This window comes from Rhopalosiphum maidis, chromosome 3, assembly GCF_003676215.2.
Source record: "Rhopalosiphum maidis isolate BTI-1 chromosome 3, ASM367621v3, whole genome shotgun sequence".
Taxonomy (NCBI): Eukaryota; Metazoa; Arthropoda; class Insecta; order Hemiptera; family Aphididae; genus Rhopalosiphum; species Rhopalosiphum maidis.
In genome coordinates this window covers 9,362,955-9,377,698 of record NC_040879.1, presented here as the reverse complement: position 1 = coordinate 9,377,698, position 14,744 = coordinate 9,362,955, and the positions used below count along the sequence as shown (strand labels likewise).

The 14,744-nt window shown below is 25.9% G+C and overlaps 1 protein-coding gene across 2 annotated transcripts in view; it reads left to right on the top strand.

Annotated features, from left to right (window-relative positions):
* LOC113559827 (CD151 antigen) overlaps positions 1–14,020 on the top strand; it is a 52,537-nt gene extending 38,517 nt beyond the window's left edge. The window contains exons 3-8 of one of the 2 annotated variants that reach the window (XM_026965592.1): positions 5,819–5,905; positions 6,733–6,924; positions 9,744–9,914; positions 10,002–10,097; positions 12,124–12,258; positions 12,672–14,020. In XM_026965592.1, coding sequence (XP_026821393.1) covers positions 5,819–5,905; positions 6,733–6,924; positions 9,744–9,914; positions 10,002–10,097; positions 12,124–12,258; positions 12,672–12,719 — 729 coding nt within the window. In that variant the 3' untranslated portion in view covers positions 12,720–14,020. The remainder of the gene's footprint in view (positions 1–5,818; positions 5,906–6,732; positions 6,925–9,743; positions 9,915–10,001; positions 10,098–12,123; positions 12,259–12,671) is intronic. The other variant, XM_026965593.1, reaches the window with a different exon arrangement.
* Positions 14,021–14,744: the final 724 nt, after the last annotated feature.

Here is a 14,744-nt window from a genome sequence, read left to right as displayed (position 1 = left end):
TTTGTGACATGAAAAATATTTTCGTATTAAATTACGCGATGAAATTAAATTTAAAATGTAATTTTTTTTATTTTTAAATAATACAAGGATTAAAATATAAAAAAATTTCAATATCACGAGAACTATATATATATTATTAGGCTATAAAACATTTTTCATAATAATCGTCTATATACCTGTAGTTACCTAATATGATTACTGTTGCAATTTTCATGCATCGTCACAAACAAGTGTTATGTTCTCGTCATTGATAATTCGGGCGTGTACCAGTTGCCCTCAAAAGTGGGTACCTATTTTTATACCAAATCCCCCAAACTACCTAGAGCAAAATGCACCAGTTGCCCTCATATGTTAATATATATATACGATTACAATATATTGCCCGTAAGATAGGGGAGATAAATATACAAACAATAAATAAAATTATTTATAAAAACAATGTAAAATAGTATAAAATGATAAGCGAGGATTTTACCAAAACGCGTATAAATTTAGACACGTCTAAGTGGATAGGTAGTCGATTTATCGCGTGGGTAACGAATAACGACAATTATTATTAGGCTTTATCGGAATACGCTAGTTATTATCGTTTATTATACCTATCTTTATTAGTGTTTTTATGGTTTTTAGAAATCATTATATTACGATACGATGTATACCTACGTCTTTGATAGGTACATTTTGGTAGACGAAAAGCACTGACACGATGGAAAATATTACGCGAGTGATTGACTATTGTATTCATATAAATTTGTTAGGAATTATTACAAAATACAATATTAGGTAGAGGTATACACAATTCCAAGCATATGAATTTTTTTCTTTCATTTTATACTGTTTTTATAAATAATTTTATTTATTGTTTGTATATTTACCTCCTCTATTTTACGATCTATATATTGTAATCATGTATATATTAACATGTGAGGGCAACTGTTATATTTTTAAAATCCAATAATAGCCGTTGAGGGCAACTGGTCAACACCCGATAATTCGTCGAGTATAAAGTTTGCTTGCCGAAAAAGTGCCTATGCGAAAATGTGAAAAATTGAAAACAAAAAATTCAAGTCCATCGTGGACATTCTCAACCAATATCCACACCTAACTTAACCTTTGAAATACTACACAATTGTTATAATCGTATAATAAAGTAATATATGTAATAGGTATGTACTATATATATAATATATAAATAATTATTATAGTGTACTATTAATATTAGGCGATCAACACAATATAATTGTATATACTTTATTAATGTTCGCCAATTATTGTTGTTCAAGTATAAACAATACATCTACCCACAATATAATAAAAGTGAACGTGGCAATGAAAATGCTGTACGACATAAACGAACGAGGATTTTTGCTAATTTCAAGGATTCGAAAGGCGATTGCAAACGCGCATGACTTTTATTAGCGTATTTTCGACAAGCGTAAACGAATTTAATTTAATTGATTTCACTTCAAATAATATACTTATTCAATTCTCCTCTTGAATACATATTATTTTATACATTTTTTACGCACTGTTAAGTCCGATTACAATCATATCATAATATAATATTAATATACAATAAATCATTTAACGATTTAACTGCTAACATATTATTTTTAAATTCATATAAGTTATTTACAAATGGATCTATGTTATGATTATTAGCTAATTTCAATACGCGATTTATTATAATAAATTCGCTTATAATTGTTGGATAATAACCGTTTTACTGTTGAATACGAATAAGGTATTTGTACGTAATGTATTATATTAAAATGTATATTAATACATAGCAAACACGATATTTTTGTCTTTGTTAATGTTAAGATATGCGCCTTGCCTAAGAAAATTTAGAGTTATCGAAGAGAGAGTGATGTGTTTATTTTGTACAATCAATATAATTGTGATCCTCTGCATAATTTTGCTTTCAATATTTAAAGTATGAAGGATGCATAAACTCTAAAGCACGTGATTTATGCCTTAGTGGTGCATACTTTGGTGGTTTTGAACTCGAAATTTAGTCAAGCTGATGATTTTAAACATACGGAAAAATGAAAAATGGTGAGACGTTATAATTTACAACGACTATTATATGTAGATATTGTATAAGTTGTAACTTTGCTAGAATCGTCAAATTGCAAATCGGCTCATTGATAATAATATAGGGAGTGAAAGAGCTGTATGATTATTAATGTATTAGTGAAATAATACAATAATAATCATGTGCCATGCGAATAAATGTTAAATAATATTAATAATTAAAGTTGATTGTAACAATTTAAACGTAAGTACTAATTACTATTTGCATACACAGTGTGCGCACGTGTAGAATAATTAGTATCATATTAATTACCATATATCTTCGTACCTACTCCTGAATTTGTGAATTGTTATTAATAATATTGTTTTACATAAATTATAAAAACACACATATATAGGTACGTATGTATCATTTTGTTTTGTAAATGTTACAAATAATGATTCACAATTATACATATTTGATTCAGAATAATACAATTCTTCCAATGTCCATAATTCCACACACTTTAATTGAACTACACAATCGATTCTGTAATGGACTAGTAATGAATCAATATTTGGGCATTATTTAATTTCGTAGATTATAGTTATACCTATACGAATATATTAATTAAAAAAAGGTATATACTTAGGTTAAGTTTTTAATTAGTATATAATATATAGGTATAGACACTAGACAGACAGTAGACTTGAACTTGACTAAATTAATTGTGAAATAGAATCTATAATTAGTTTATGGATTATTATTGATAATTTACGCTGTTAAGTGTAAATTAATTGAGTTTTAGCCCAAATTTCGCTATATTAATGTTCTCAAAACAGCAACTGATAAAATTTAAATATTTTCATTATTCAAACTTTTTTTACACCCATTATTTCAAAATCCGCTTCAACATTTGAAATTAAAAATGTATGTTTTTATTCAAAAAAAATAAATAAATAAATAAACAAAAACTTAAACAATCATAACGATGAAAAATATTAAACAATATCATTTTTTTTTCGAATAACAATAACGTAAAAAACAAATATTTTCAAAAACGTTTATAGATTTTGAAATAATAGTGTTGTTCGATGAAAAAATTAACTTGTTTATATTACGTATTGTACCAAAAGTTAATCTATCTTTATATAAGTACATCTTATATATTACATATAATTTTTCAGGGCCCTCCCAAAAAAATGTTGAAAATCCATCACTGTCTTATCTTAATTTTGACTTACTATTTATTAGACAATCTTAATCTTATATAGCTTATGTAGGCAATATACCTAAATACACTCCATAATATATTAAATCTATAGGTATCTACCTAAATTATTAGCCCAGTCATTTGTAAACACATGTACAAAAATATATTTCATAACTTTATAACATATTAATTAAGATTACAGAATATGGAGTTCTATTTATAAAAAATGTAAATGTACTCACATTTATAATATTATATTCGCTGGCATGCTAACTACAGTTAGTATATTGTAGAATGTACATTATAATACTTATAGTTTGTAGTTGATAACAATTTTTTTTTTAATCGCTGAGAAAGCATAATAAATGTATCTATAGTACGTAAAATTAAATTAATTTTTTTTCTTAATTTTACAAGACGACCCATAAAAAAAAAATTTACTTGGTGGTACCTTATAATTATGGACACATACCGCATGCGGATTTGTCTGTCATTGTTACCTAATAATCTAAGTACTAATGATACTATACCTAATAAGATTATTAGTACTTCATAAGATTGGATTCCTAGTGACTGATTATTATACTATAGGTACAGAAGTGTGGATATAATTTTTAAAATAAGGAAAATAGAAATATACACCTTAAAGTCATATTATTATATCAATATATAAATTAAATACTGGTAATTTTAAAAGTGATTAACTATACAAAATACAATACGCAGGAACAATTTAAAGATTATAGCTAATATTATAATATTAAACTTTATTTTAATATCTTTTAATATTTAACTTACTAATAAACGAAATGCTATTATCTTACTATTATCTTTAAAATATAGTATCTAAGGGGATACTTTAATCACTTGACCCCTTCTTCTATCCTCTATATACTGCCGGTTCTATATATGCATATACTTGGAATGTTGTGCTATACTTCCGGCTTATAAACACGAACAGTAAATAGTGGAAAGTTGACGTAAATATCGATGCAAAATTTTAGCGCATGATTGTATCTTAGTAAAAGTCTACAAAGCCTCTGTTTTATAGGCTAGCCTCGTTAAAATATTAAAGCGCGACTGTCCATCAATTCAGAATGGTGGTAATATTATTACTTATTATTTTGATAAATTTAAAGACCTCGAGGGGGCCATGAAAACGGTCTAGTTATTTTTTTCTCGTTAAAACGTGTGACGCGGAAGATTGTCGTCGTCGTCAATTCGTCATTGCAGTCGTCGATTCGCGGTTCGGCACGAACTGTATAATATTATAATTAATAGCTAACGCCGCTTTCTTGAGAATTGTCCCTGAACGTTATACTGTTGCCGAAGATCGTTTTTTTCATTTTTTCAAACTTTGTTCGCTGGAAAATAAAATAATCAACCAATCCGACTAACCTTGGAATTTTACAAATTATATATTTAGTCGATTGTAGTCTGCAGGTACATGCGTAATTTATTAAATACATTATATTAATATTACTTAAAAAAACGAATCGTCAAAAAAGATTATTTTTATCGTTTTATAAGTATATAGATATTACGGAGATACTCAAATTGCCTTCGGATTGACCCTTAAATTTCTTTTTGCATTTTTTTTTTTCAATAACCTTATTCGAATTGTCTTTTGATTTCAAAACTATCATTTACTCAAATTTCCTCTTGTATTAGGTATTTAACCTTTTAACAAATTACCTCCGATAAATAATAAACCGATAGTTTGAGTATGATTTAACTTTAAATAATAATTTGATGTATTAATATAATCAAACCTCGTTATTATTTTTAATATTAAACCTGCCTCTTTTTAAGATCACCAGTCGTATAATATTAAACATCGATATTTTTAAAAATAATTTAAATGTTAATGTTTTAAAAAGTATGAGAAATTAATAAATTTAAATAAATTAAGTTTAGTTTTAATTTTTAAATTATGGATATGAACCTAAACAGCGAAAAAAATTTTAACTAAAGATTTTTACCTTAGGTTGCCAAGGTAATTTACCTCCTAGCGTAAAATCGTTATTCGGGAACAGTTATGTAATTTTTACTAAATTATTAAAAACATTAATGATTTATATTTATAATGATGGCTTAAATATAGCGGGTTGTGTAATTAATTTATCGCTGAACATAAACTTACTTATAGACTAGAATTAAGTTATTTAGGTTTTTTTTAGGGGAGATGGGTGGGGAACAGTTTTGCATCCTCGGCTGACTATGGTGATGCAAGTAGGTGTTGTAATTGCGGATATTCATCATAACAACATACAGCAGACATTCTTATGCAGAATATTGTTACAATTATAGTGACAAACTGACAACTATCATTAATTGTTCTAACATTATATATTAACTTTATCATATTTAAAATTTAATTTAATTAACTAATTAAAATTATAGATATTCGTTAATTTATTATACCTACTTATATGTACTTATTTTTACCTTAGTGATATATCATGCAAATATGTATTCATATATATATACATATAATTATAGTGTATATAATATAGAAATATATAGATTGCATCAATAACAGTTATTAATAATTGTAAAATAATTTTATGTTTATTGAAATTCAACAGGAATCCAAAATGGGGTTCGGTTCCAAAGATGAATGGTGTGGAACCATCGTCAAGTACAGCATGTTTTTATCAAATTTTGTCATATTCGTAAGTTATACATTATTCGTTTTGCTTACAAATTACAATAATCATTAAAAAAAACCTAAATTTAATATTTCCTGACACTCAGTAATATTTTAGGTACACTATACAATATAATATGTACCTATATCCAAAATTAAATGTAACATATGTTTTTGACAGAAATTTTAAATATCAAAAATAAGACAATGTTTGTAAATTAGTATTTGTTACAAACTTTAAAACAAAGATTTTAATTGTTAAAATTTCCGATTACCATGTTCAGATGTTCTTATGTTATTTGAACAATAATTGCCATTTGGACTAGAATAAGTTTCAGTTTAAAATTTGAGACCCACAAAATTGTATTATGTTAGATTTAATAGTAACTTACTACCGTATAACTATATATTAATATTTTATACATATACTATACCTACTCATTTTTTGTGCATAATTATTACTAAACAGTAAATTATTGTGGAAGTAGTTTATTCCATTTGACAAATAACAATATCTTCATATTATACTTTAAGAAATAAGCATACATTTTATCATTTTACCGCTATATGTTAACTAAACTATAACAGCGCTATTAAAAAAAATAAAAAAAATAAAAAATTTAATTAAATTAAATTTCATTGAGTAATCAAATTACACTAAAATTGATTGAAAATAATTAATTCTATTCAAACCTGAAGTTTTATGCTTATCAAAGGAATGAAATCGTTATTTAGATACATAAATACCAAATACAATACATTTCCAACCTCGATAAATTAAAAAACCATTAAAATAAATTTATAAAATAAAAAATTTAGAGCACATTAAAATAAAATTTAATTTATTTTCAGATTGGTGGAATCGTATTGGTGGCCATATCAGTGTATACGCTATACGATAAATCGTTCATCAAAGAACTTTTGGGAACCAATCTGTTCACAGGAGCAGTGTACATATTAATCGTAGCGGGTATTCTATTGTCACTTCTGTCATTCTTGGGATGTGCTGGTGCTGTCAAAGAAGTCAAGTGCATGCTACTAACGGTATGCAAAGCATTCACGTATACCTAATTAAGACAGACACAACTTTTTGTTTCCAAAAAAATAATTTATTATACAAAATGTTATTAATTGTATTGGGTAGTCAGTTATAAAGCGGTATCATTAGCCATTACCCCATTACCCCATAGTCCGTATCCCTCACCATAACTATATGACCATTGATTAGTTAAACAAATTAAAAACCAAATTCAAAAAAATATTTTCGTTTAATGTGTAGGTACATAAGTGAATTGCTGGTATATCACATATCTACGCATATGACTACGATTTGCATAGATATTTGCACAGTATTAAATTATTAAGAGGACGTCATACCCCCATGTGTTGTCTCTTTCTTACAAACGTAAGACATAGCAAATTTGTGTTCAGCAGATTCGATTTTGTGCTGTTAGCTTTACAATATTAGAGTCAATTTACCTATTGAAAAACTAAAAGGTAATAATATTATCTAGGGCACCTCATACGATTTTATTGATATTTTAATTTTTAAGCGAGTTACGAGCATTTTAAAGTTTTAATATTTTACATAACTATAACTCACTTAAAAATTAAGATATCAAGCCTATGAGATGCCCCGGACAATGTTATTATCTTATTATCTTTAAGTTTGATAATAGCCAATAGGTAAATTGACTATTTGACTCTAATATTAAAGCTAACAGCATAAAATTGATTATGCTGAACGTAAATTTGCTGTTTTATGTTCGTAAGACGGAGACAACACATGCAGATATGACGTCCTCTTAATAATACTATGGATCTTATTTTATATTTAATACCTAAAAATGTTTACTGGTTACGGTGTATTTAAAGATTGTAATTTATAAATACCTACGTATTAGTAATATAAGTAATGGTTTTTGGGCAAAATTTAAGTGTCATATAATTTATTATTTTAATGCAATTAAGAATTTCGACCTTCAAAAAAAAAAAAAAAACAATATACCTATTTACGAAAAAAAATAAAAATGATAATAACCATAAATATGAGTTACAATCTATTGAGTCTTTAATAAGTCATTACTCATTAGTATCCAATAATAAGTAATTTATTTGTAAAATAATAATCGTAATAATATTTTGTTATACATTTTTTAAATAATATACGACTACGTGCGTTGCTACAACAGTTTCGATATAAATTAGAATAACTACGAACGAACGAACGAACGAATGCAAAATAGTATTCAATTTATATTAAATATTAATATGGGCGTGTAACTAATATGAGTTTTTTTAATAAGTAATAGATAAATAATATTAAAGCGTCATATAGTACATTATCGTTGTACTATATTTCATTTATTTTACGGTAGGATAGTTAAAGTCGTTAAAGGTATTAGGCTTAGCCATATAGGTACCACAGAATAAATAAAATCATAATAAATACTCGAATATTAGGAAGTTTTTTACTAGGTATGAAAAAAAACCAATCATCATGTTATTGGAGTTTAATTTGTTTCAATCATTTATCAGTTTAAAACAAGAAAATGATCGTATTTTACCAATTTAGCGATTAACACAATATACATATTATATACGTAAATAGATTTTATAAATAGTTTCAAGTCCCAAAAAAATAATATTTTATGAAATATTTTTTATACTCTTAAAACAATTACTTAATAAATAACTAAAATCATAATTTTTCGTTTAAATATTCAAAATTCTAAAAATTTCAACTTGAAATCACCATAATAAAGCTATCATTTTTTAAATATTTTTATTAGATTTCTATAAGAACAAATTTGAGGGATCTTGTATTAAATATTTTACTAGAAAATAATTTATAAATTTAAACTTTCAATTTTATACTTATCTTATAAAAAAAATTGTGCTTAGGTACATATTTTCGATATTTTTTAATTTCCATAAAAACAACTTTTTTGGGGAATCTTGATTTAAGTTTTCACACCTTTTAACTAAGTATAAAATAAATATTATCAACAAAACTAATACAATTCCAAAATTGCATAAGCCTCTAGACAACTCAAAATTATGTTTTAAAAATGTCATTGTGTAAAGACAATAATAAATTAAGTAATAGTGGAATGCAAATTAAGAATAAATTGTTAAAATTCGCAATATTGTCAAAATTTCACCTTAAATACTCATACAAATGAATTTTTACATAATGGCTAATTAATTTAAAATTTAAGTAAAAAAAAAATAATATAAGAATTTTATATTAATAATTTAGTTAGACAATTAAGCTTAAGGTGTTAAAATAATCAATGTTATAAATTTTTATACACAAAATAATTTAAAATGTTTTATTATTTTGACGTGTGTATTTTGTAAAAATTTTAACTAAAAACGCTTATAAAAAAAAAAATTGTAATTATGTGATGAGGGTTATCGATATTTTTTACCAGTAATAAAAAGAATTTATACCTATAAAGAACCTTGTATAATAATTTTAATTTTTTTTTCTCACTAATAAAAGTATTTTTAAATATAAAAAATTGTTACATAAATACTCCGATTTTTTGTTAGTTTTTCCTCATGAAGTATTTTAAAAAGTACTGTAATTTTTTTTCTTTTACTACCTGCCTCCACGAAAATCAACTATTTTTTCGAGGTCTTGATTCTTGCAGAGAGCTAGAAACATTATTAGAAAGTTAAACTCTTCCCTATTTATAGAATACTATTACTATGGTCCCCAAATGTGCGAATATGGTTCAATTAAATGTCAGTATAAATGTGAAACGATAAATAAAAGTTGTATATCATATTCTTTACAATTGCCTATATATTATATATTGCAATTATACATCGATTTCCGTTATATTTTCCTATAGTATTTCATAATTCTGTTCATTATATTCATTGTGATGCTCGTCGGAGGAATATTATGTTACATGTTCCGACAAAGAGTGCAGACAACTATGCAACAAGAGATGCTCAGGACCATAAGGTTTTACGGCGATGACCGAGCCATAACTAGAGCGTGGGACGACCTCCAGGAAGGAGTAAGTCGGACCGGAAAAACACCGGAAACGTTTTCATGAAAACTGTTTTTATATGCAACGTCATTTATACACTTTTTCTCGTTTCAGCTACACTGTTGTGGCGTTACGGGCTACGATGACTGGAGACAGCACAGGATCGGCGGAATCATTCCAAGTAGCTGTTGTCAAGAGATCAACGGAAAGGTAAGCCTTGCATATTATGTAGTTTATAATACTGTACATCATGTAAATGTGTATAAAATTACTATTTTGATATTTAATATTTAAAAAAATAATGTAAGCGATATAATGTAAATAATATTGGAGCAGAGCTTTCAAAATTGCAGATAAATTTTAAAATGCTTTCAGTTTACTCTGAGCGTGTTACGCGTAACCCTCTATTAAAATTCAAAATTCTACTCCGTATTTAAGATTGCTACGAAAATTTAAAATGTTGCATACCCATCAACCAAAGTATCACTATATTTACCACTTGTATGAGAGATTCTAATTAAGCTTCTTCTGTATACCTGCTTGTATTTATCACTGTGGGAGAAGGATATTCTCAGTTCTATTGTAAAATTTCACATTGTTAAAAAAGGAATATGCGCGTCCGCTTTTGAAATGTATTTTATGTCACCCGTTTCATAACAATAAGCTAGTAATCTTCACATAAAACTTAACCAATAATTTATTGTAATTGCAATATAAGTTCTCGATTTGAATAGAAAATATGTTTATTATCTATATATATATATATATATATATACGCATGGGCGGATAGGCCTACTGGGAAACCGGACATTTCGTATTTTGGAGCCCTTTTTAGATTTTTATTTTCATGCGAGGGCCAATTTTTAAAATTTCCCGGTATGCCAAAAATGGCCTATCCGCCCATATATAATATGTACCTTATGTACCTACCGGGGTGAATATGAATTATAGTTCAGACAATCTACCAAATAGTAGTGTTCAGTGATTCTCAATCTTTTTAGGACCACGACCCAAATTTTATCCTGAAAATTTATCGCGTCCCACATAGTTTCATTTTTACAGGATCAATAAGTTATTCTAAATTTCTAAAAACATTACTTATTAGTGCTATTGCTCAAAAGTTATTGCATTTGAGTGTTTCTTAATTATTTGATCTATTAGATTTATCGCTAAGTAAACTTGAAATTAATTCCACGATAGGTACTACGAACAAAAAACATTAAAAGTTTATACTGCATATTTTTGGATATTTGGTGATTTTAAATTTTTTAGAGCATATTTGATAATTATTGATATGTTTATAATACAATTTGAAAATTCGACAATAAAAATAAAAAACTTTTAATATAATATATTTACTTTGAGAATTTTCACTAGGTATTATTGTATCGTGTTTTTAATATCAATAATTAACATACTATTTCCCATTTTTATTCAAAATATTTACTTCAAATTATAAAATTAAAAAATATTTATATTTATGAAAATTATAAGTAGAAAGCATATTTTTAAATCATATTTGTACTATTTTTATACAATTAAAAAATATATATTTTTGTAATTAATCTTTCAACATTTTAATGATTTTATGTAATTAATACATTTTGAACAATTTTGTTGTCCATAAATTGTTAAAAATCGTTGAATATGCTTCAATAAAACAAAAAAGATTAAAAATATGCAAAAATAAAATTTTATATTTGAATAATTATCCATACGCACTATTAAATGTATTTGTATATCAGTCTGCATATTTTACTAGATCTACTTGTACGATGGATATGCAAATTTTCTAAGTCCCAAACTCTGCTTATTAGTCATTATTAATGATTAATAAGCTTGATATACACATGTGAAATTATGTAGGTACCTATGATATACCATATGGTATAGGTTAGGTTTAGTTTTGTATAATATATAAACAAATTGTTGATGTAACTTTTATTATACTTATTAAAAAAAAATTTAATATTAATTTTCTCAGTGTTGCTGTTCGTTCATGGAAATTCCGTTACTAACTCATTATTCATTGGACTTACCTATTTCTTAACAATTATTATATTATTCGATTATTTAATTATTGTTGGTCAACTAAACGGTGGTTCATTTGAAAATTAAGTTTGTCCTTCGAGTGGTTGAGGGGACATTCAAAATTCACCCCTTCGGCATTGGCTCAATATGACCGCCGTCATAATTATACACCATTAGCTACATAATCATGATTTATTGTTAACAGAAACAACCATGCAATCTGAGTTTCCAAGCGAGTTTACAGATATACAATACTGGCTGCTTGAACGTGACCACTGCTTTCATGAAGGACCACGCGACCACCGTTGGAACCGTTGGTATAGCTGTGTCATTGTTTCTAGTACGTACCTATTTAATATTTTAATGTTTTACATATTTTAGGTACATAAATAATGTATGATATAGATACAAAGTAACTATGCAATATTTACAATTTTTATTATTGCAACAAACGCGCCACACGGGGGAATGTGTAGCAAACTAAACACCTTTTTGTTTGATATCTACTAATAAAATACATAATAATCACTTAAAAGTTTCGACAGATGAATTTAATTGACAATTTATCATACATTTAATGTAGTTTCAATGTTCAAAATTAAATCTTTAAAATTAGTTATGAACTACAATTATTTTTCTTAAACTCAGAAAAAAATACATATACTTAAAAATAACGATGATACTACTACTGTCTACTAATCCTTTATAAGACACCCGAGTAATTACTGCGACATATTTCTATTTTTGTTTCAGTTATTTGGATTAGCATTTTCGTGTGCGCTGTTCATGATGATCGTTTAGAGTTATAACTGATATTTACAGATAAACAAAGAGATCACCGTCTTGGAAAACCATTTTGAAATAGTCATTTAAATAGGGGAAAAGGTCATATAAATTATTTTCACAACGTTTGCCATAAGAATCAAATCACCGTCGTCGACTATCAGTCAACAGTATAATATATAATATATATTATTATACACCATATATTTATAATACCATTGCATGTGCGTTGATGACAAAATGAAAATATTTCAACAACAACTTGATTTGTATAAAATATAGATAATTAAGTACATAATATTGTATAGGTACTATTAAGTTAATTAATTTATATTAACAACCAAAAAAAAAACAATGGGTAGATAACGCAAATGGTTTATATATATATTATATAATACACTTGCGTAGAACTCCTTTTTTGCGCCCTGGGCGTTTTTTAAGCGTTTAAAATTCTGATAAAAAAATATACACAAATGTTTAATAAAACGTTTAATTAAGAAATAAACCTTTTTACTTCAGAATAATTAATTATTAATAGTTAATACAAATGATTCAAAAAAACCTTTTTAGGTACTTTACTTAATAAAAGTTAAAAGCTTAAACCACACACTAATACACTATAATAATTATCGTAATGTAATATTGTGATTTAACATCCTCGGTTATGACTTATGAATAACCGTGTGTTATGTTGAAATTAAATTATCATTGGAAAATGATAATACTATACCTAACACTTGACAGTGATAACTAAAAAGGAAAAACACGTCAAGCTATACTTGTAAGCTGTCTTAGAATAAAATATGCTTGTAAGACAAATTGTCAAGTACAAAAACAAATTACTTTCCTAGATTCACGTAAAACACATATAAACGATATCAATCATGCATACACTTACAACGTCTGAACCACACAATAGGAACATATGTTTTGGAAATTCTTATTTTTTATAAAATTACAAATTTTACTAATCAGTAGGTAGTAGTCACTAAATTTTACTTCTTTTACGTATTTCAGTCATTATAGATAATTTTCTCATTCGCATAGACTTAGACATTTTATAAGGTTTTAACCTTATCAGTCACAGTCATTAATTATTTTTCTTCTAAATTAACAATTTATATAATGTACCGTATGTACAGAAATAAATATTTTATATTTTTCAATTGCCACACCTTGCTCGTTAACATTAAATCGTGAGTATCTATCGATTATAATTACGTTACATTAATTATTATTTTATTATAGGTTTATTTTCGTTTTAAGTAATATATTTCTGGAATTATTCTTTTACAAAATATGTACTATAATATTCTATTTTAATAATATAACTTGCATTTGACGTATATACCTACTCATAATATTTTTGAAAATGTTTTTATTAATTATATTATATACAAATACAATTTCGTACCTATTGTTTTTAATTTTAGTAATTGTTAATATACCTATTATAAATTATATAAATTATTATATTACAGACCGACGCTGAAAGATGTATATAGTCTTAAACTATATGCGTGTATTTGTAAATATAAATGCCCATTTGATGGTGTTTAATTCGGTCAATATTTTTGTGTAATTTAAATATTTTTAACATCCTTGTGGAACAAAACTCTATGTAATTTATCGGTAGGTAAACACTTAATATAATACACAACAGATTGTGATCATCAATATAATATCAATTATCATTACACTATATTTAAAATTTCCATATCTAAGTACGAAAGTACCTATCTAAAATAATGTTTTTATTCATTCTTGTAATTTGTAAATTATTTTTAGTATTATAATTTATAACGTTAATTTGAAATAAATTATATATATATATATATAAAACATACAAAACACGTTTCCTTTTTTAATTGTTATTCGTATTGACAGCAATGTTATATAATATGACCCTCTTGACAAAATTAAATAATTAGGTAATAATAATATTAACAGATATCTGACTACTGTAAAGTTATATTATATATGTATGTTTTTTTTTTTTTATTTATGTAGTAGAAGTAGATTTGGCTAAAGCACAAATAAACT